The 25603-nt window shown below is 34.0% G+C and overlaps 1 protein-coding gene across 2 annotated transcripts in view; it reads right to left on the bottom strand.

Moving 5' to 3' along the window:
* Positions 1–1382: 1382 nt before the first annotated feature.
* The window catches only part of LOC149780010 (uncharacterized), a 42521-nt gene continuing 18300 nt past the window's right edge, over positions 1383–25603 (bottom strand). Inside the window, exons 5-10 of one of the 2 annotated variants that reach the window (XM_089936734.1) lie at positions 24433–24642; positions 23798–24028; positions 20092–20292; positions 12732–13013; positions 4487–4642; positions 1383–1617 (exon numbers count right to left, since the gene is read on the bottom strand). In XM_089936734.1, the coding sequence (XP_089792860.1) occupies positions 1607–1617; positions 4487–4642; positions 12732–13013; positions 20092–20292; positions 23798–24028; positions 24433–24642 (1091 nt within the window). In that variant the 3' untranslated portion in view covers positions 1383–1606. The remainder of the gene's footprint in view (positions 1618–4486; positions 4643–12731; positions 13014–20091; positions 20293–23797; positions 24029–24432; positions 24643–25603) is intronic. The other variant, XM_089936735.1, reaches the window with a different exon arrangement.

Below are 25603 nucleotides of genomic sequence, written 5' to 3'. Positions count from 1 at the left end.
TATTTAGCAATTAACAATGTTAACTTTGGACTATAGTGAGTATTCTTATTGATGCGGAAACTGACTCTGTGTTTGTAATCTATCGTCTCTCGTGATCAATAATCATTAAATATCGTTTCTCATATTTTTCTGAAAGAATTACAGTGAGATACACACCGATTATTTTTTAGGGAATGCGTTAATCATAAACGGAAAGTATTATCACGACACGATTAAACATAACAACAATCAAAACATTTGTATACTCTTGCAGTTTGAATATTCCTGAAACAAACGCAGATACATTGAGAGAAACGGCTGAACTCTGGACAAAATGGATGAATCCTAATGTTCAGCCTATGTTCTGTGATATGAATTTTCAATTTTGATCAGATAAATTAAACATAATTAAATATATTTTATGGAGAAATACAGCTACAGTAAGCTTCGCATATAACCAAGAAGAAGGGACATATATTTTTAGGTGTTAAAAAGGATTTCTTAACACAGAAGATGAAATTAAAGTTTCACTAAGCGGGGAAATGCAGTTGTATTCATTATACACAAACGTTCACTAATCAGTTCTCTTTATAAGTAAAGTTCACTGTATTAATGTTTTTAATAGCTAATGACCCATGAACGATGTATACACATATGTATCACTGCGACATATCAAGTTTGGGGAGAAATATAATTCCTAATTACAGGAATCGCGTGAATGAATTTTTGACATTGTTAAGATGAAGCAACCGAAATTGGAAATCCGGGAATGTTCGGTTTCATTACTTCGGTTTATTTTGGATCCAATCTCACATATTACTTATTTCGTTTGCTTTACAGTGTACTTCATAATTTTAAATAAAACTATCATGTCTGGTGTATGCAAGACAAAGTGGCATTTCCTAACAATAATATGTAACATAATGACAATTCAAATCTCGATTTGTTTTTATTTAACTGTTCTTACTTTGTGGAGCACATTTCGGTATTATTTTGTTCAAGTCAGCAGTTTATAAATTAATTTGAGTATTTGTATGCATTTTGTTAGAATCTTTATTGACATGTAAGTCACATATCAGAGTGGTATGAATACGCGTCTACATTTATGTATCTAAATCACGGGCATTGTTTCAATCACATGCTATAAAACTATAATAGAAGATGAAAATTATGACGTAAGACTTATTTTAAACTATATGCGCATCTGTACACTAAAATATGTAACATGTGTACTCCTCTCTCCATCCATGCCATTGATATGACAGTCGTTGTGGGAGGTGGTAATGGGTCATATATCCGCATCACTCTACTTGTATACTAATGACGTGTTAAAGGTAATTTTCAAAGCACAATATACAATTGTTTAATGCACCTTGTAGAGAAAGTTCAATAAGAAAGGCAAGCAAGCTATAACTTTTATTCATAATTAATGCTACATGTGAATATTTTGCAAGGCATTGTAATAGTGCGTGCATATAATGTGCAGATACAATTTGTTTATGTTTTTCCAATAAATTGCATGTTTGAAAGTGTCAGCATAAAATATATGTTATTTCATTTTGAGTCCGATCTCTGTCTTCATACCACAAACGTCTTCAGCAATATTTGATGAATTTTCCTGCTTCTTTCAAGTTACAGCTGAAACAGAAACGACATACCGGTTTTACAAAACAAACACCCAACACCCATTACAATAGAAATATCGATTCGCTGTTAATGATTTCACAGTCCAAAATGCAGATGTCACAGGAATATGTTTAAAACGTCATCATTTTTACGCAGCTGTCTTATTAAAATAACGATATTTATAACATTTTGTCAAACAAAATAATAGAAGAGTTAAATCCTTCAAAGCAATAATTCATCATAAGGCCCCATATATTATGTCGTCTATGAGTCACCGTCAAAGCCTTAAAGAAAAGGTATCACTGTCGGTCTTAGATCAGTATTTCAGTGAATGCAACTGACAATGTACATGTAAGACGGCTTCTGCACATATTATAGAGGATACGTGCCTGTGTGGGATAAGGAAAATGGGTACATATAACATAAAAAGCCGCAAGAAAAGGAATACGCATTAAATTCTATATCAGTAGATAGATAAAAAGGTTGTAACCAGCTATTTTAAATAATTGCTAAAGACGTTTGAGGAAAAACAAAGAGCTCAGAAGAAAACAATAAAATCATCTATAGTGCGCAAATTGGTGAAACCAAAATTGTTACTTTATATATATATATATATATATATATATATATATATATATATATATATATATATATATATATATCTGTTTGACACAGTGTCAATAGTGTTATTATGTAGTCTGTTTGATGTTGCCTATAAACCGTTAAAATTGAATCAGCACAGAAATTACCAAAAAACACATTTCGGATTATTGGATTACAAGCGTCACTTCGAACTCTTAAATATGTAATTTAGGATGTTTCATTGTCAGGGTTTAATATTGTGTTCTCAGTTATCAACATTTCCATGTGCATCTATCACTGCTTGTTTTCTGTAAATCATTTATTTATAGCACTACATGTTTCTGTTATCATTATTTCTATGGGCATTTATCACTCCTTGATGGTTATACGAGCTATATTGTGATGGAGCATGGGTTGAAAAGGAATTTTGAGATAGTAAAAAGTTAATGAATGTATTCAAGTCATCCGACACATAATTATCATCTCTATTCCAAAAGAATTTAGATATTGCTTTAAAAACTAGTTAAAGATGTGATCATGTGTGACACAAGGAGAGTCATAAGTTACAACAGTTCAAATGTTTCGACATTATGTGTATAGATTGATCGCTTCATATCTGCATTGACCAATTTGCAGATTTTCGAGTCAAGCACTTTTGTAAACAAATTTATCTGTTTATTTCAACTTTCCTTCACAGCTAGGTTCTTCGTTTAACTGCGCAACGGGTTGTAATAAATGAATCTATTAACATGCCATTTTTATATTCAAGCCTACATAACTTGAAAGTTAATATCGGATCAATCTCTTATGTCAACTGTCAATTATTACGTCGATAATAATAGAAAGGAATGACGTCCTTGTATATCACATTAACAATGTTTTAACCAATGATCAAAATATTGCTCTGTTATTTATTTCTTGGGATTTGTGATTAGTCTTATAACAAATTGTAATTATAAGAATTGAAACTCATATTTTAACGGGTTCATGAAGTCGAGAACCCTGAAAATCAATTATAAATTATGCATAATCAGCATCCGCTTCACTGCGGCCATTCACTAAAATTGTAATCGATTACAAACTATACATAATCATCATCCTCTTCCCTACCGCCGTTTACGAAAAGTGCAATCGATTAATAAATAGCCTCACCTTCTCTGCCACCGTTCACAAAATGTGTAATTTATTTTCAAGCTTTATGAATCCTATTAAAGACTAGTTCATTTCTTACGTCAGAATGTAAACTAAAATAAATTCATGTGCTGAAAATGGATTTTTCCTCCAGATCTGACGGATTCATAGCCCTCCTTTAATGTTTATTTCCATTTACCGTTTCAATAATATTGTTGTGTATATTCAATTTGCATCGTGCGTTGGCTTTATTCTATTAACATATGTTATGTATATTACATTTGCATTGTTTGTTTGACTAAGTGAGAATACGAGTTTGGGCCTATCTGATTTTTGTTTGCAAACAGAATATTTCATAACTAATTTTTATGATTGTAGATTATATATTAAAATAATTAGTACATTTAGGTAAACACGTTTACTTCGATCTGAGTTCTAGATACTGGTATTCCCCTCGGAAAAAAACATGGTCAACCTGATATTAGCTAGGTATCTTTAAAAAAGTGAAGTAATCAACGTGATCTTGTTGAAAACGTACAATGGTCTAGAAATGATTTGTTGACCCTCATCCTGAGCCTCTTATTGTGTCTATAGTTTTTATATAAAAGTACTGATCAACAAAATTACTCACTCCTACTTTAACATCTCTCTACTGGAATTATGGTTTTATTTATGTTTAAGTTAATATTTGGGAAGATTTGTTTGTTTAAATTATTTATTGAAATTGCAATATACTCATTGATACTTTTCGGAATATTTCACTTTTGGTGGATAATTATGAATTTATTTAGAGAAAATGTGGATTACATCATTTCGATACATCAAGATACATAGATACATTTCGTAGTTATGGTATTTATGTCCATCTTTCAAAATTTTGTCTTCAATTTGTGTATACCTAATCCAGTTCGCAGAAATTAACTTTAATATATACTTTGTTACAAATCGTCAAAATTACACACTGTTTACAAAAGTATATCGATCATTTAAACCTGAAAATATAATGTGTCCGGTTAACATCTTAGTGTATCGTTTGATACTACCGGTGTATGTAAGACTTTATAATATAAGCAATATGACGGGTCCATACATATGTAACTGTTATTACGATACGAGAGTTAGCCCTATCGCGTATTTTATTTTTGCATATAGAGTGTTGCGTACTTACTTATCTCACATATGGCTTTGTACATATGAAAGTACCAACAGACTGTATCTTCCCAACCCCCATCAGATGTCAACACGGCACACTTCTCCAATTTTACTAAATTTGCAGTCTTGCTGCCTTGTCCACTCTTCCAGTTTGTGTAATTAATTTCTTTTCCTGTAACGAAATTAAACATGAAATGTTATTATATAGTATAACACGAATCCCTCTATGCAACACTTGTAGCACACTGTATTATGATATCCATCTGAAGGTGATATAGAAAGAAAACTTAACCAAAACCACTGAAGTGTGAAACATAACAAAAAAAGACGTGATTTTGGGCATTCGGCTTTGCGTTTATGAAGATGAATCCACACACAAAGCGGCATGCATTTCTAACAAATAACGTCTGACAAATTTACGTATATTCAAAACTCAATCGAAGTAACTGAAGTACATAATGTAGGACATATCAACACAGTGTTTACGATGATGCTGTATTTAACCAAGAGTCTTGTGCTTACCAAGGCACGAATACATTAAAGGTGCGAACAAAATCAAATATATATGCGAAGTTGCAATGCCTGTGAAACTGACTAACATGCAAGTCGTAATTAAGGCGTGACAGACGACAACACAAACCTAATACCATAGCACTGAGCAATAAAACTTTCGGATTAAGATTGGATGGTCATTTTTAGAAAGGTGTTCAACGAAAGCATGGTACCAGACAATCCATTGATAAAAAGGAGGGCTTTGTTTGTAATAAGGATATCGTAAATCGAATTTTAAAGATCTTTCAAGTAAAACGAGCTCAGAATCTCAAAACACTAAATTCAAAATCATCCAGCTCACGTCTGTTCTACCATGTCATTGTGCTCTCATTGGGTTCATTATTACGCTGAAACTAAACTACCAAACACATTTTTACATGCATGTTGCACAAATTATTTGTCATTACTTGGGCTTGGTGAAATGACGTTACTTAGGGATCATGTGTAAGTATGTCCGTCTTATAGAAATCTGGTTGGCAGCAGATTTGGTATTATTAATAATATGAGTGTGGTATAACGACACGTCATCACAATACCGGCTATATGGTGCCAATAAAAAGTAAACCTCCAAAGATTTAAATATAAATATAAATATACATAACTTTAAAAATAAACATCAATATGACGTAGCATGTTAATATGTTAAAATTGTTGTTGTTGTAGGGTTTAACGCCATTTTTCAGCACGCGATAGGCTATACATGGTATTCAGTATTAATGGTGGAGGAAGAAACCGGGAAATCCACCGACCCTCGAGAAGCTACTGGCAAGCTTTCTCACATATCCACATTGGCCGAATCCGAGACTCGAACCCACGCAGACAGAGGTGAGATGGCAGTGATCCGTAACGGAGAGCGCTTTAGACCACTCGGCCACTCGGGGCCCCCTGTTAAAATTGTAATATATATATATATATATATATATATATATATATATATATATATATATATATATATATAGAGAGAGAGAGAGAGAGAGAGAGAGAGACAGACAGACAGACAGACAGAGAGAGAGACAGACAGACAGATATATAGATATATATGAAGCTAAAACTGTCCAATAATTTAAACATTGGTCAACGTTTGTTACATATTCAGCTTGAGATGGTGTTACAAAGGAAGATCTAGCTTGCTTTTATCTTCTGAATAGTCGGAACACATAAACGTATATCGATTATAAAGGCTCTGATTTCATTTTATTTGCTCTGAAAACGAGAGAAGTTTGATGGGGACTTTATAAAGTTGCAAATATCAAATATTATTTTTGGAGGTTTCAATAAAGACAGGTGAGATTGGTGATAACAGAATGTACCAATATTTGCAATATTGACTTACGCTGCTTCTGGCTGAATACTAATTTGTATGCCAAAAGGTGAAATTAAATTTGGTTTCTGATTAAACAAGGCTTACTAATGGAGCCTTAAAGCGATGTCATATTCGGGATTAGATGGATAAGGACAAACTTCGGCAACATATTGAATTACCAGTTTATCAATATTATTGTGGTTGATTCTTAGAATAAGTGTAAGTTATAATTTTAAATGGAAAGCAAAACAAATCATTTTATAATTACATCAATATCTCAACAGGTTATGACACCCATTATACCGATTGATATTATGCATGCTAACTGGTACATAATATCTCTAATTCTGCCACTTTTATAATGGAAAAGTTCAATTTGAAACGGCTAGAGTAGTCAAAGGATTGTTGATAGAAACACCTTTCACACAGAAGTCGTGGTAGACATCAAATAAATTCTATGCCATCTAGACTTGAACGCTTGCTTTCTTTCTTTCGCAGTAAAATTAGATGTTGGGATTCCCTGCTTTGCAATTCCTTGTATCCCAGTCCCTGGCCTTTTCCAAGAAAATTCACTTAACGCTGCAAAGGCGCCATAATATATTACTCGAATCACTGAATAAAAATATTATTTTAACCAAATTAAAAATGCGATTATCTTCCTGGAGGTATAGACATTGTTCTGCATAAAAGATTCAAAATGCTATTTACGAAACTCCTAGATTTGACTGATCCTTTTATTTTGTGTTTAATGCGTGCTCTATGTCAGTCATGGTATGATTTTCCCGTCAATCATTCATCTTTGGTTCTTAGTTTCGTCCTTCTTCATCGTTTTATTATTTTTCCATTTGCTTCTAAACAATTGTTTTAGTATAGTGATATTTCTTTGGAATATTTGTATGATATTTGTTTTCATTACACGCTGAGTGCCGCATCTTGCACATATATGTCTTTGCATGCTACTAGTTTGGGAGAGAACTCCTAATAAGTTGTGAAAATTCTTCGTCCTGTGTCATTGTTATGGTGTAAGTGCAAAGCTCATTCGAACAAATCACCTATGCTCAACGCGAATTTTGGAAATATCTATTAAATTATTTCACTGCAGGTATCGCAACTCGTCAGAAGGTGTTTCTCGATCTAGAAATCTGGATGGCCAGAGTGAAGATGAGCTTTTCCAACTTTCAGATCTCAGATTATCTAAGAAATGAAGCTAAGCAAAAATTTTCCGGCATCGGTAAAAGAATTACAACAATTATTTTCATTTTCAATCCTTTATGATGTTTCAGCTGCCAGAAACAAGGCCACTACAAAGGTAGTTGCAAGACTAATATAGCCCAGATGTGAACACGAGGGTTACGATGAATTGTCCTGCTCATAGAACAATTTCTTGTGCGACTCGCCAGGCAGAACATTTCTCATACTCTTCAGATAGCCCTAAGTGGTAACCCAAGAAGTGAATCTAATACACGAAACAGAAGAAAGGCATGAGGGAAACTGGTGACCACCTATTTGTAGTACCCGCTTTCTATTATACCAAAACTAGGGAACATTCCTGGACGCCAACAACTGTAGCAATGATGTAAACTGAACAAAACAAATTTAGAAACATTTCAATCGCTCTGCGAATCAAATTTAACATCTGATGGATTTGACAATTTAGTGGTTTACCATACCCCTATTTAGAAATATATTCCATAATGCTTCTGGGTACACAATATGAACATCTTCCCCCATTTCTAAACGTTTCAACAAACCACGGTCTGGTGATGCTTGCAAAGACGTAATCAGGGAAATGAAAACGGTTATCAACTATTTCTATGTTAATCCAAAAATTGAACAACTGAATAAATACCGTATATACCGAAATTATCAGCAAGTTGTACCCTTAGAGAAAGCAGGATGAAAATGTGGAGATCCTATGTCTCTAAATTGAACTCACGTTTCTCTATTAACTCGGTATGGAGCATGATACAAAAAGTCTCAAGCAGTAGTCACTAGACCAGGAATCTGAAATATATCATTTAAATTACTCCTTACAGGAGAATTATTCTGAAACTTTACACATATCAACCCCTCGAAGCAACGACTCCTCGAAATCTGCTAATACTGAAAATTACAATAAACCTTCATTCTCAGACCGATTAAAGATGATCACGTGATCTTTAGCAGAACCAGATGATATTCAGTCTCAACGTTTGACGTACCTACCTGACACAGCTATCAATGGGCTGCTAAACATTTTAGATAAAATTTTGAAAACTGACGACTTCCCTCATTTTCGGCAAAAACCAACTATGGCAACAGTACCTAAATCTGGTAAGGACCAACCCGACCCATTGAACCTTTAGATAACAACCTTTATTTGCAAACCAGAAATTAGAGCTATCACTCCTTTGCCTGGGGTTTCATCTTAAACGAAAACGGTGCGCATCTGATAGTCAATATGGCCATCATAGAAACCTTGATGACAAAATCATGTTATTGTTACTCCTCCAAAACGGAAAGTCACATCAAAATGGAAATCTTGTTGTTTCTGTAAAACAAATTATACTGATCTGATGTCAAATATTGCCATGGCGTCTATGTGGAAAACATTGTTATCTCTGCTCTTCGTAAACGGAAAGTCAGTGTGACAAGGGCTTTTCTTCAGAAGAGTTCGTATGGTATTAGGATGGTTCTAAATATATAGTATGTAAATTGACCCTCGTACAGCCAGTACTATTACTACAATAGATGCCTTAAAATTATTGTTTTCACTTCTCTTAAGTATGAATGATCATATTAACAGTAGGTTTTGACGTAAAGGCTTCTAATGATGTCTACTCGGTTCTAAATGAAAATGGTGCCAATGTGACAGCGAATATGTCCACAGCAGCAGCTAATTTGAAAATCTTTGTTTTATTTGAAGAATAACAGAAATGGTTTAAATACTCAAAAGTTAAAACGCAGAATATTGCATAGTTACAGTGCCTCTTTTTTTGGAGGGACTCTTTTTCTGTTCATATAACTTATTTTAAATCGCGAATATAGACGTGCGATGAAAATGTATTTGTTATAGTGTACATCTTCATTCTCTCAATATTAAATTTTCTTTCTTGATCGATCTAGCGGCGACTCAATGATTCAAGCATTGGACTCATGACTAGAAGAGCCCCGTTCTGTTTTCACTATAGCAGCAGCCTGGATAGGCTAGTAGGTGTGTCATTTGGCCTCGACAAGATAAATTCTTCCAACGGATGCCTTTAAACCATTGTCAACGTATAGCTATCCGGCGAGCTGATTTAACCGTTGTTCGTAATTTAGCTGTAGAGAGTCATGGTCATTGTCAGCGCGGGTTTTACTACAAAAAGTAATTAATTGCCATATTTCCAACGTATGCAGTCATTACAATTGCCTGATGTGTTATCCATACATTGTAATAGTATGTTTATTAAAACACATTTCAAGACCGACCTTGACAAACCGAATTAGGGACATCTGAGCAGGATGTATTGCCACACCATCACCACCCACCACCACCACATTTATCAATAGTACGTCTTTGTACTTAACGGCCTGAATCTGGATATAAAGAACTGCAATATAATAAAATGATGCTTAATCGTGTTATAAAGTTTTCCGAATGTTCGATATTAATCTGAGTGAAACCCAGTCTAAATCTATACTATTAGACTTCACGTTACAAAGAGTATCAAAGTATACATTTGAATTTTTGTGAAAGTAATTGATGAAAAGCTCAAATATTGCTGCAGAGATACAGATTTTATATAAATGTGAAATCAGCAACCTTGCAAAATTATTTTTGCGCGTAGTTATTTTGCGTAGTCAGTTGAAATATCACATCCGACAAATAGAGCAGACGCAAATGAGCTTTCTGAAGTGGATAAAAAACAACAGTTAGTGTCTTATCCACGATATTAAATAGTCCACAAAATAAATTGTTTTATTATTTTGTTTATTGTTTTGTTTGTTTGTTTGTTTCTTGTCAAAACCATGAAACTTTCCAGTTGTAACAAGAATACTTTTGAACCACGACGACGGAGATTAAGAAAACTCCCTAGACATTTACCTTAACAAAGCTCTGTGGATGTGTATCTAAGATTTAACAAATATATTATCAAAGAACCAAAGTAAAGTTCCATATTAGGCCCATAATATCGATCTAAAAAGATTCATTATCAGCATGCAAGTAAATTATCCATGGAATTGTTTCATTCACTCGCAACATACGATGTTGTTGTGCATGCAGGGTGCAACCTGTAAATTAAATTAAAATTAAAATATGAGGGCGGTGAGCCCGCTTCGTCAACAACATACATGTACATTACTGTTATCACTCTCATCCATCCTTATTTAACACTGCGAAAAGTTTGACGTAGATATTAGGCGTTATTCTACAAATAGCCGTTCATTCATACAAATACACTTCAATTATTAGGAATGGGTGCATCACGAAGGGAGCCGCCCACAACATCGTTTCTCAGGTGATTATTAAACAGGTGACTGACTGCTGGAACACGGAAGTAAGAAGAATGGACAATCGAGAAAATAACTCCTCTAAATGATAAATGTGAATGCTCGATATCCGGCTAGTTCGAAGTTTCATCAATGTAAAGGTTGTTGATATAAATGTCGTCCAAGTGCAATGTTCTACTTCAGAAACCATCACGCAGATTGCTTGCAAATTAAAGTACTATGAGATTTTCTTAGTGTCCATCTGAATGCTAATTTGGTTGAAATCCTCTATGCAACGTTTATGTGCTATGGAATCAATTTCTTTTGACATTGTACTTGTCGAAACTGTAGGTGATCTAAGCACAGAGATAAACAAAGTCGCTATTCAATGTGTTCGAAAAATCAGCCTCAGTCAGTTCAAAGTACTCTGTCATTAGCAGTTTTTAAAATAGCGAATTTTGACAGACTAGATATGGCCAGATTCTAAATTGCGATGAATGAATTACCAAATACGTATAAAAATAAAATCGTCATCGTCTCCTTTTTGACAATGCAGCTTTGAAATCCATGAAATGAGAATAACCAGGCTCAGTTACATACGTTTGGTGATAGGTATACATCTGAACTATGGCCAAGCTGTATACCCTACATACCATACTATATTCATCAATCATACAACACAATACAGGGAATTTAAAGATTTTTAAAACTATACTTAAGATAAACAAGGTCTTTCTTTAAATAGCTAGCATAACCAGAGATGAAAATCTGAGACATCTTTTTTACAATCCATCCCACTGCCAAATACGACACATTAGAGTAATACCTAAAGTTAGGCTGAGTAGTGAAGTCAGTCCGTAGGGCATAACTCCTTGACAACATTAAACGGCGCATATGTCTAAAGCCTTATACCAAATTTTGGGGAAAGCAAACAAACGTTGATACAATTATAACTCGGATATCAAAATCAGGAGGACAGGCAATCAGGGGACATAAATCCAGTAAACGTATGTCTCAAAGACCTGAAAATTGAATTCATGCAACAATTCATCTGTGTACACTGCCATGATAAATTGGTTAAAATCCAACAAACAGTTATCAAGTTATATAGCGTTAATAGGCACACACGGACGAGCAGTCGTGTAGCAAAATGTTGTAAACGATTTTGACGAACGCTATGAATCTAATTAATTCAAGGTTTCTGGGTATAAGCTGCAATACAAATTGGTGTAAATCCAAGAATTCGTGGGAATTTAAGACCCGGAAACAAAATTAAGAGGATTAGACAAGCAGGGGCAATATTTAATCTACACGATGAAAAAGAAACATACGAATCAAGCTCTTTCAAGGTCATGGTATGTATAAAACTGCATCAATAGAAAATAACAAAAGTCTCAGTGAAAAAATCATTCGGAAAATAACTGTCTACAAACGGACTGACATACAACATTTTTACTGTCGGCTATGACACGCTATACATGTTGACGGACAACGTGATTATAATAAGTGCTGACACGCTATGCACTATGATGGACAACTTAATTACAATAGACGATGACACACTATGTCCTATGATGGACAACGTGATTACAATAGGTCATGACACACTATGCACTGTGATAGACAACGTGATTACAATAGGTCATGACACACTATGCACTGTGATAGACAACGTGATTACAATAGGCCATGACACAATATTGTATACTTCCAGCTATTGTGATCCGCTGATTTCGTCAATCTGGGTAGTACCAGCGTTCTGCAAATAGATATCCCTGATTTGTACGGGCATACAGCAATGAGATCATCTGCAGTATGCATATGACTGCACAGCGATCAGTATTTCAAAGCTCTCAACATGTCCGACTCTTTCATATTGTCTTCTTTCAAGTAGATAGGAATTATGTGATAAAGTAAAAGAAAGAAAAAGAAATAAACAAATAAAAGTACACACCATCTGGCCACTCCCATCTGGATGACTCATCATTCCACATAGCTCCGAACCAATACGTGTTTCGTCCAGGTACCATATTCATGAGATATCCGATTGCCTCATTTGTTTCCTTGTCTGGAATAATGGCCAAATCAGCGGTAGGGCCAAGATTTTGACAAAAACTCTTCGCATTGTAGTGTCTGAATTGGAATGTCCCTTTTGTGGCGATGTAACATTTATCTCTATATCTGATCATTTTCCCCACATTCTTCAATATATGGCAGCGATGTATGCTGTCATCATCTGTAAAAAAACAACGATATTGCCTTGAGCATGACAGCGTAGTTGTTTGTACACGAAATACATTTGCGTGCTCAGCATTAAATATGAAAAATGTTTAGTCTAAAAACGAGTGCAACTAACAAAATGATTTGAACGTCATACCTGACCGACATCGCGTGAGACCATGGGGGTTATTTAGTTGAGGAACGAGCACATTGCAGATGTGTCAAACAACGCTGCACACTTTGCATGCTATGTGTCTATTCTCAATTAACATAGTTCTTCTTTTTGACAGTGCGAAATGAACTTAATATTTACTTATTCATTTTGTCGAAACTGTTTGGCTAGTTTGAAATACGTATATGGTGCTGCTCGACAAAAGAAATAGGGATCAGTGTCGACATTCGGTTCATTTCTTACGTTCAACTTTGCGATCAGAACACCTCTTTTATTTCAGTTTTAAAAGGATCAAATCGCCGTAAAATTGCAAAGACTAAAGTTACAAACTTAAAATGTTTCAACGATAAATTTTTGCATTTTTGAGACTACTTATCATATACATGAACAGGAACTATATGTCGCAGATACATCGATTTAAGATGCACCTCGAAATAATAACGGCTAAGTATTTACATCCACTTGATGATAAACCACTGCGTCAAACCACTTATGTGTCTCCTTCTCAGACGAGGATGTTTTTATGCATTTGAATGCCAAACGAGGGTATGCGGTAAAAGGTGAGAAAAAAAAATTGTAAGATAAACAAGACAAATGTTTCAGTTTGGAAGCATGCTGGACGATCAATCAATTCTTTTATTTGTCTTTGGTTGTCACGGAATTGTATAAATCCTTTTATTTATTAAATACATTAACTAGGATTTCTTTTTTTTTGTACAACGATACCTGAGGGTGATTTATGTATATTGTACAAAGATTTCGAAACAGCGAGTTCGGTTTTTCCTATGCCGCACGTGCGAAGTGCTTTCGATGGGAAGAACCGAATACTTCTAGCGCACAGACGATGCATTACAGCTTCTCCTGTGGGTAAATACCTCATCGTAGTTTAGAATCGTTACATTACGGAACGTCTTGTCAGTGTGAGGTCTACAATAAGGATTTGCACATCTTGAGCTGTAGAGGTATGTGAATTTATTTGTAATATCTTGTGTATAAGTAATAACTATTGTACTAACACGTTTTATTTTTATATATTTTCAATGTAGCTTCGGATTACGTATTTGTATGCAAATATTTTATATTCTTGTTTGTGATTTAGCAAGAGATTTATATTAGCAATATAAAGTTGCATTTTTAAGAAACGTTTAATACTGTAGGATTCTTGCCAGACACGGATGAGTTCACGTCTGAACTTTTGCATTGTTTTGTAATTATTGTTCTGATAATGTATTCTGTGTAACTTACTGTATATAACGTCATATATTCCAGCGTCATGCATAGTACACAGTGTTAGATGTATTTTCAGCTGACCAGAGTGATTGGAGTGGTGATCAGAATTATCGTAGTGATTGGAGTCATCGTGGTACAATGTGTATAGCTAACCATAGAAATTGACCGTAGCAGCTGTGAAGCTGAACCATAGCAGCTGTAGAGCTTGAGTAAAGTATTACTGGTCGAGTAGTATGTGATCGGGCGTTGTTGACCAAGATTGGTTTGCGCTGATTGATTGTCCATCCTGGAATACTGACTGCTTGATTGTCCAGTGTAACTGGTAACGAAGTGTGCTAGTGACGGAGTGTGTAACTACATACATGTAATCTTTTAGCCGTGGATTATTCTTTGGGGCTTGTAATAGCTAGTGTGTTCTTGGGACTGTAAAGATGTTTTGTACATCTGTCCCTTTTTCATCATTTTCACTATCTGAGTGCATATATTTTTACTATATGAGTAAAATACAAGTTTTTACTATCTGAGTAAAGTACATCATTCTTTCATTGTGAAATCACTGTGAATCATTCACCACTTGTACTTGTACCTTGAGAAGTCATTTAATTGTATTTTTAGTATTTAGTTCATGCGGATTATGATAATTGATCCAATATTTGGATATTATACGCACATATTATAATTCGTTTCTCATTCATCATTAAACATTGTATTTGTATCACCATCAAAAGTGTTCTGTTGTAAGTCCGAAATCCCACCCAGTTATCATGTTACACACGTCATATTTTACGTCACGTTATGATGTCGTAATGTATGATGCGATCTTAAGGTATCAACATGATGTCACAATCCGTTATATTTTACCCTATGTGTTCTAGTCTGATATTTAAAGTCTTTATGTAGATAAAGTCTGGGCGGGCCGAGACTGCATTCAACTCTAAACATCATCAAATCGGAACATCATCTTCTCTTTTAAATGCCAGCTAATAATCTTCGAATGCTTGAAAGAGTCTCGGAGGTAATCTTTGTAACGCTTCCTAAATAGGTAACTTACTTTTCTGTCTAATACACTACATTTGTGATTAAAACATATAATTTGTTTATTTTAAAAGTTATTCCTGCATTTTTTACTGTGAATAAATCACACATTTTCAGTAGCATGAAACCATTATCTACTTTGCCATTAGTGTTGATATTATCATCGAATCATGGGAACGTTATAAAGTAATGAAGGTAATTACAACCATGGTGTTGAGGTCAGCTTATCATGATCTCTATTTTGCTAGATAGCGATGAAAATCAAGAGCCAATGATGTTCCGATTGGATGGTACTCCTCACACTACGTTACCGTCTCTTGGTAGGATAATCACACATAGACAACGCTCTAACGTTAGTGGTAAAACGACACCTGGCAAAAACGCACTCTTTGCTCAATGTGTCATACTAGATTTAGATTGAATTTCTTGAGATGTTTTAACAAGAATGTTTATTTTGCTTGCATTGGTAGAGGACAGAGCTGACCATGTTACATATTAGCAAGCAACAAACGTCATACTATACCGATAACGTCACGATATAGCGAATCAAAGACGTTAAACATAGTCTGATTTCTTTTCATTTCGATTTCATTTTAGTCTGTGATAAGAGAAGTAAAGTACAATCTAGTCGACGTACTCGTGCCTAAATGGGCAGAGACAATATATTAAGGTTCGATGGTACATGATTCAAAGTAGCCTTGCGACAGCGATGTATTTTACCATGATATGAGTTAAGACATCAGATTATTCTTCTCCGATTTCGCGACAAAATACATTTTGATCTATGATTTTCTCTTACACTCTAATCACCTGTACGACAAGTCGCAGCCTCTGATTTTGACAGTGAAGAAACATAAAGCACATATTTACATTGTTGTTGTTGTTGTTGTTGTTGTGGGGTTTAACGCCATTTTTCAGCACACGCTAGGCTATGCATGGCGGCCAGTATTAATGGAGGAAGAACCCGAGAAAACCCTGGGAAGAACCACCTACCTACAAGAAGCTAACTGGCAAGCTTTCTCATATACCCACATTGACCGAATCCTAGATTCGAACCCACGCAGACAGAGATGAGATGGCAGTGATCCGTAACGGAGAGCGCTTTAGACCACTCGACAACTCGGGGCCCCTGTTTACATTGTAAATATATAGTAATAAAATGATTTCTTCAAGCTCGAAAAAGACTAATTATCTTTTCAAACCTTAACTTCTAGAAATGCTCAGAAAGGTAACTTTCTAAAAGTCTCTCAAAGAAAAACGGTATAATTTTTCCCTGTAACTTCCTCGTTTATAGTTCAGATAGAATAGCAACATCAATGAACATGCACAAAATGTGTTTCAGAGTTCTGATAGTCCCAGCTACTTCTAACATTTCCCACCCAATATGAAATATTTACACGGTTACATTGTGGTGGGAAATCAGGGCAAATACTTTATTGAAAATCTGGAATTCGTTGGAACCGCGCAGTATTTGCACAGTCTACAAACCTAAAAGGCCTTATATCGAGCCTTACATGAAATTCGAGTAAAAACATTTATTGTCTATACTAGGCCGCATCTAGAGACGCAAGCTGTCACAAGCTGGACCTCCTATTTTTGTTGTTTACTTACTTGAAAAAATGTGGAAGTCTGTATATTCTTTAACGTCAGAGGTCGAACAACAGATGATAAAAAGCACTTATGGAAGGAATTGACTGACGATAAAGCTGATGCATTCAAACAAGAGGGCCGAGAGATTTGATAATCGTGTGAGTAAATTATGTTGCATCAGGGCACATTATGATCTATTCTATATAGAAGTAAAGGCTCAGGTGTCGGTTTATTCAAGATACAAATTAGTTCCGATGGTTTCGTCTCAAAAGATAAATATTCGTATCCATTTAAGGCAGACAATGTTCAAAATACAGTCACTTACTTATGAAAACCTCTGCGTAGAGCGACTACCAAATGCTTCGCCAAATTCCGAATGTTTAAAATAGAATGCGCTCTGACCTATCTAGTACTGGGTGGAAATATCATATGACAGGAGAAAACACGTGTATGCTGATATCGTGAATTGAATCCTTTTCTATTTGAATCTTAGATGTACATAGTGTCTCTTAATTATCCATATTTTCTGTTGCTGACAACTCGACGTGATCTAGGAGTCACGATCGCATTACTATGATAATAGATGGGCTGCCATTCTTAAGACAAATGTATGGTTTGATTGTGATCAAAGCTGGAATATAAGTTGATATCATCAATATCGTGAATGAGTTCTAGAATAAACGACATCAAAGAAAACTAATTTATGAAGTGATCTTGTATCTGGTTGGCTGTACTTGTCACTATATTCTGACCTCGAAGAAGCAAAGGAGAGCTATTGTGTCATGCCTTCGCTCAACATTCCCACTCCCCCTTTCGGCATTATCCGCGTCAGCATCTGCACTGATTAAGCCATAAACATATCTAAAGTCTCAATAAATCTGAACAATTCCTTCTTCGTAGCTCTTAGGAAACGGTGTACAGCGGGTTTAATGATAACACATACCCCTCGGATAGTGAACCGAGGGGGCTAACGTTTTAGACCTGGATATTTTTGCATACTACGTGTATAACTGGAATCGTGAAATTCGGCGAGGATATACATCTTGGCAATTAATATATTTTCATTACACCAATGGTCACTGTGACCAATATTTCACATTTCACTGTCTTTGGTTAACGTTTGTATAATAAATGTATGCCTCAATCTTTCTTCATACTATAATCATATAACTAGATCAAACTTGCATCATCATGGTCTCAAACAAGTTCGATAATGGCAAGATCCATGCATATTAATGTGGTGATCTTGCATATGACGGGCAGATTTTGTCAACAGCCTAGCGACTCTATTTCCAATCATACTATAATTATAATCAAAGTTTTGATGTAGATGATATACAGTTTTAGAGATATAGCTTGTTCTTACAGTATTACGTATGCCTACTTAGTGAAATTATAAAGTATGAAGTTATGTAAAGCCAGGTGATTTAAATCAGACCCTCTTAAGTCTCTTGTTAGTGCAAGTGATACTTTCAGGACCAGCAGAATCACAACAAAAAAGCAGAAGAAAACTGTAGCAATTCATTGAGTGCTTGGTGGTATGCACAAAAGTTGTTTACCTTTCTTTAGATTGTAAATATATTTATTAAAGATAAGCCCCGAGGTAAAAATGATCAACATAACATGTCTGATCTAATAGTAATATTTGTAGTGCTATTATTACATGGGATTAGAAGAAAGAAGAGGAGCTGAGGAGATGAAATATAATTAGTGGTAGCAAAATAGTGTTAGCAGTAGTGGTTGTATCAGTGATAGCAGCAATATTATTAGTTTTAGTAGTAATAGCGGCAACAGCGGCAGCTGCCGTATTGGTAGTAGTGATAGTATTAAAAGGTTGTTATGTATATCTGTATTGTGTGCTTCACGTTTGTACATTATTGTGTATATCTATACGGCGTGTTTAACTTTCGTCCATGACTGTAAATTGTGCTTTAAGATAACATGTTGAAATGGAATGTTTACCTTAGAGGGCTATAGAAGTCGTACCTGATATTTCTCTTGTTTGCAGGTTATACATAGGTTGCTTACTGATGTTTGAGTTCAGGGCCTGTTTTCGTTTTTGCTATACATTTAGATGGTCCTGGAAGAGGTCGCTTGAGCATGATCCTGGTCATTTTATTGTGTCTTAGATTTTTATATAAGGTTATTGCCATCTCAATATTTCATTCCTTCTTTAAGATCAGTCTCTAAAATTATTATCATTTGTGTTAATAAATGGAGGTGAATCATTTATGTAAACATTGTTCATTGCATTTGGACATATATATAATGGACTAAATTACTATTTTAGGATTATTGTGAAGCTATTCAAAGACATTTTGGATTATATCACTGTAATATATCAGGACTATTTGCATCTTTATGAATATTTTGAATTGATTTCACAGTACTGTAACTTTTTAAAACTTTTAACTTTGTATTAATAGGACTATTTGCACAACTTTTATGAATATTTTGAATTGATTTCACAATACTGTAATTTTTTTAAAATTTTAACTTTGTATTCATAGGACTATTTGCACAACTTTTATGAATATTTTGAATTGATTTCACAATACTGTAATTTTTTTAAAATTTTAACTTTGTATTCATAGGACTATTTGCACAACTTTTATGAATATTTTGAATTGATTTCACAATACTGTAAGTTTTTTTAAATAAATTTTAACTTTGTATTCATAGGAAATAATTATATTTTGAATTTAACTAAACTTATTGGTTATATTTCTTATGTTTTTTACTTTAAGACCATATAGTTGTAATAGGTTGTAAAAGCAGAAATAGAAGTTGTAAATGCTGTTGTATACTCAGGAACAGATGTAATATCAGTGGTGGATAACGTAGTAGCAGTATTAGTTGCAGTAGCAGTCGTAGTAGTAGTAGTTATAGTTGACAATAAGGAAGAAAAATATGCCGCTGCACCTGCTTCTGACGATGAAATATTTTGATAACGTGCAAGGAGACGGTGCTGATGTAATGCATCATAATGATAAGGAAAAAGAGTCAGATGATAACAGGATGAGAATATAAAATAAAAAGTATAGATAGCCACAGACATCAAACCTACACTTTATGCAGTCAATATTAGGTGGATCCAGGACGCCGTTGTAGCAGGAGACGTAGCTTATATTTGAAGGAACGGTGTAACCATCATCACATTTGACTGTTTTTCGTATGGACACACTATCCCCGTGATTGATGATCATTCTATCCACACCGTGGAGTCGGCCATGTCTTACAATTAGCGGGGATAATTCGCATGCAGGAGCTGAGAAAATAATAAAATGGCAGTTCTTATAAAACGTACTGTATACATTGCAAATATTGTAAATAACTTTCTGAACCTCAGATCATTTCATGTTCATATGAATAAACTATTTTAAATATGCAAAATAGTTTTAAAAATACCATTTCTAGCAGAAGAACGTTATTGCTGGAAATTTATAAAACAAATAAGCCACGTCATAGACTAGCTATAATTGTAAGTGATTTCTTTAAATTAACAGTTCAAGAAAAACTGTGCACTTAGCAATTCATGTAGAGACATTTTTTTATTATCTCGATGTTGATTGAAAACAAGGCGTAAAACAAAGTTTAACAATAGCAATTTGATCTGTAAAACAAAATTAAGAGTTCAGATCCAGAAGCAGAATCTTAGATTTCTAGTCCCAAAACATAATACAAACTGAATAATAAAAAAGCAATTGTATGGCATAACGTTTACAGCACATCCACATAAGATCACAAGTCTTACACATCTCTGCGTTTCATCCCACTTGTAAAAAAGTTTTGAGAAAATTTGAAGACAACTGGATGGAAGCCATAAATAATCATTTTGCTGAAAATATCTTCTTTGTTTTATTTGATTGAATATGTAACTCGCTTCGGTTACCCTCTGTACAAGAATTTGCCCATTTTTTGAGACGCATGATGAAATAAAACAAGAGAAGCCTAGAGGAGAAACTCATCAGTTATTATTCTCGATTATTCATTATTTGTTTTTACTATGAATGATTTATTCATAAGGGAAAATAATTTGGTTTTGTTCATTACGCTCTTTCGACAAGAAAACTGAGTTGATTTACATTTATACATAACAAAGTACTAACGTTTGACATTAAGTTAAAACAGACATGTGTAATGCACTAACCGCTATGTTACTGATTGAAAGTTGTAAGCATACAATTAATTTAATGAGAGCTAATGTAGCTTTCATCTTGTTAAAAGAACGCTGTCATTAATGCAAAATGAGAATCGAGGTAATCCTGTTGAATACGGCCAGTCAGTAAAAACAATAGTTTTCTTATATTTCGTACCTACCTAGAGAACATGTAAATCCAAACATGTCCATTCTTTTAACCACTAATTATAATCATGTTCTGTTCTAACATTCCAAAATAACATTTTATTCCAATTTGTAACAAATTACATCTATGAACAATGTTTGTAGGCAAACACAGAAGAATACAAAAACGTTAGCTAAACAAAATTTTTCGCGAATCGCCAAAGATTTTTAGACTCACATTGGCGAAGTGTAATTAAAACAAGAATGTCAATAATTATCCATAATTACAGTATTTGTAACATGATGAAAACTGAGAAATATTTCATGTGACTATACGGTATGTGAGAAAGCTTGCTAGTAGTTTCTCGTGGGTTGGTATTTACTTCCCGGATTTTCCCGGATTCCTTTTTAATCATGTATACGTATAGCCTATCTTGTGCTGAAAATGGCGTTAAATCCAAAACAACAACATGTGATTGTACACATTAAAATATACTAATATGTGGAAGTCGATATGTCTAGCCAACTGCGGTAAACCTTCTTGATATTTCTTGCGCATTATATGCACGTCAAGATTGCTCCAAAACGCCAATTCCATTTCCAGCTGAATTAAGCAATTTTTCGGGAGAAACGCATGCCTTTGTTCTGACCTAATGTTTCACAACCTTCACATAATGTAACGAAAACAGAAAATTTTAGACTTTAGTCAGCAACTTTAGCACTTTCATTGTTTACGTTTGATCTTATTGGGACCATAATTTTAATGCCAAAATATAAGAAAAGGGCAATCCAAAGCGAGGCTGATCCATGGGTCAAAAACGGTTTGTGCAGGGAGGGACGTTATTTATCTACGTAACTGAAGACCAGTTTCGCTATAAGGTATTAATCAATGGGAACACGTCCGTCATTATCCAATGCGAATCCAATAGTTTCGGCCGCATAAAGAGACTTGGAGGCACTGGTAATCGTATTTCCCAGTTTGAGTGCCTTCCAGGAAGGATATTCGGATAGGTATGCGACCATTAGAACGTCAGATAGGCGTATTAGAGCATCCAGTGAGAAGATTAGCACATTAGATAGAAATATTAGAGCATCAGAATGAAGAACAGAATTTCCAGAGTTTTGACTTTTCAACCGTCCTTGAAGTAACTTCACTGGGTGTTTGGATAGAAAATATTAAAAATTATTCAATGCGAACCATAGAACTAAAAGATGTTTATGCTTAAACCTGGCAAAATATATATATATATATATATATATATATATATATATATATATATATATATATATATATATATATATATATGAATAGAGGTAAACAGTTTCATTAACAGTTTTATTATGTATAACGCACATTTGTTTAAAATTATTTTATTGACTAATGTTCAATATTTCATAAGAACTCATATTATATTTTTTAAAACAGTTATAAAGTGCATAATACAATGAAAGCTCTTATAAATAATTCATCGTAATATATTGAATGTTAATTTTAAAATGCTCCTTCAGTTATAAAAAAAATTAGCAAACTCATTATGATTTTAGTTTATGATCTCACTATTCAAGTTATTCAGTAAATTAGAATAATATAAAAATATTCTGAACTAATTGTAAGCAGGCGACATAATTAAAAAATAATAATAAAAACAATTTTGTTTTCAAAATGTAAAACATTCCGATATGGTATCACATAAAAAAGTGATACTCTATCTATTATATATATATATATATATATATATATATATATATATATATATATATATATATATATATATATATATATATATATATATATATATATATATATATATATAAAAGATTGTTGACGGCAAAATAATTCGTCATTGTAGATCTTACTAACCCACCTAAATCATTAGTTTCGAATACTATTTTTACTGTACATGCAGAACACTGCTTTTATGGGATATTTAAATATAATAAATCATTGGGTATTGTCCGTTTTGCAGTGCATGTGCAAATAATTCTTTATCACACTTAATAACACACCAGAATCAGATCAAACTACTACCATATTCACAAACCAATCGGAATATTTTCTTCACAATTGAAAAATGTTTTCATTTTATTTCTTGGTCCCGTTTTTATCAAGTACTGGTTCCGAATCGACGTTTTACGCTGAAGGTTACGTTACATGTCATATTGAGGTTTGAATATCACAAACTGCCAAACTGTTTAGCATGTTACTCATTTACATGACAAAGTGAATCTCACAAAGAGCTTAGCTCGTCATTAATATAATTCATTTATATGTTGTAAATATGAGGTGCTTCATTAAACGAATATTCTAAAGATAAACCATATAATCATTAAAATTTGTTATTTATTTGCTTTCACGTGATATAAAAGTTACTAACTAATCTGTATATCAGCTCTGCAAGTATTATCTGCATATCTAATACATTTGCATATGAATACAGCAATAGTACACAAACGTCACTTGCATACACAAAGCCATACAGATTCTCACCAAAGCATTCTGGGTATTCTCCAACCCATTGCCCGTTTAGACAGGTCAGATTTCTAGTCCGGTCTGCACGTGTCTGATCATCAAACTCATAGTTCCAGATGTTGTTTCCATCTTGTGATTCTGAGCTATTTCTAGAACATGAAACGCTTATTATCTCACCACTTCGATATTCTTTCATGTCGTCTTGTCCCTGCATCACGAAATCTTTCAGAACGTAAGGAAAGCAACTCTCTGAAAAAAATCCTAACTTTTATCAAATACCTGCCGAGAATGAATAAAACCAGAGTTTCTTGCACTTGCATGGAACTTGTATGGCCTGTATAATGACCCAAGAATGGCAGTAAAGCTTTAAGTTTCTTCTAATTTGAAACAGCCAGTCAATTATGGGCCAAACTGATTTTTATTTTGTCCTCAGTTTTACTGTTGTATTGGTTGTCAAAGTGTATCAAACATACTATGCATGCGTAAGTCACTGATCTTACACAACGATTTTGATTTAGATTTGAATCTGCATATATTTTAGCAACGAGTAGCCATATCTCTATCTATAATCCAGTTTGTTCCAAGTTTTTTTTTAATATTTATAAATAGTGATGGTGTATCATTTTTCTACGAAATATCGAACTATATCTTACGGAAACATTCTGGGTATGATCCAATCCAATGCCCATCAAGGCAGGTTAATTCTGAATGCGAATCGTCAGAAGGCTGGTTATAGTTGTAGTCGTGATTATCTGAATTGCCCTGGGGACATGCAATGCTTATTTTCTGCCCATGTCGATATGATTTCTCTGCTGGTTGATTCTTCATAAGATACTGGCTTAAACCATTTAACTGGCACTCGGCTGCAAATAGTGGAATAAAAATACGTTTAAAACGAAATCTTTGTTGCATGTGGATATATCTGGTTTAATAGTCCATGTTGTCTTCTTCATCAAGGGCCTTCATTGTAAGTCCTATCTCAATACTGATAAAGTTCAAACATAAATGTTATCACTTTCATAACATAATTTATCTTCCCAACAATTGCAACGAATTGAACGGATGGGCTAAACTACAGGTCATTCCTTTATAAAAAAAAATACAGAATATGATTTGATAGTGTTTGGAGAAGATTCCACTTTTGTTATGGATTTATGCCATAGAGTTCTGTCATTGCCAACCTCTATAACCCCACCTCAATCTAAATAGAAGTTTTGTAAAGATATACCCAATTACACTACTATGAGGTGAAATACTATGAAAATGTCAGCTGCAGGAAAAGGCTCTTGACGGCGCCCCCCCCCCCCCCCCCCATTTGCCCATCCCACATCCATGAAAGAGTTTTCTGTATGCACTTATATTGGCATAAGATATGTGCCTAAAATCTGTAAAAGTAGCCAAAACATCTATACATTTATTAAATTGCTTTCTTTGTCATCAACGAATTGAGTACCTTTTGACGTAATTTCTCTATTAAGAATTGATCACAACTAGGTAAGTTATTGGTTGAACATCAGGTTCTGTCTCGCTTACGGTTTGCTGCACTTTTTAGTAGCTTTGCCAATGTTTGCAAAAATCTTTATATGAATATAACTGATTATTCTATATTATTCTATATTCGGATGTATTAAATCATGACTTGTGTATGATTAGTTTTACTAGTAATTGTATTACAATTTAAAATGCAATAGATGATAAATTCTATATGTCTGGTTTAGTTCTCCATTACTCACTGTAGTTACTTAATATGCTTGGTATGAATATAGCTGTTTATTCTAAATTCGGATGTATTACATCGTGATTTGTGTATGAATAGAGTATACT

Source organism: Sinohyriopsis cumingii, chromosome 16 (genome assembly GCF_028554795.1).
Source record: "Sinohyriopsis cumingii isolate HCF-2022 chromosome 16, ASM2855479v2, whole genome shotgun sequence".
Classification (NCBI taxonomy): Eukaryota; Metazoa; Mollusca; class Bivalvia; order Unionida; family Unionidae; genus Sinohyriopsis; species Sinohyriopsis cumingii.
The sequence above is the reverse complement of the archived record's forward strand: the minus strand, read 5'-3'. Positions and strand labels throughout refer to the sequence as shown.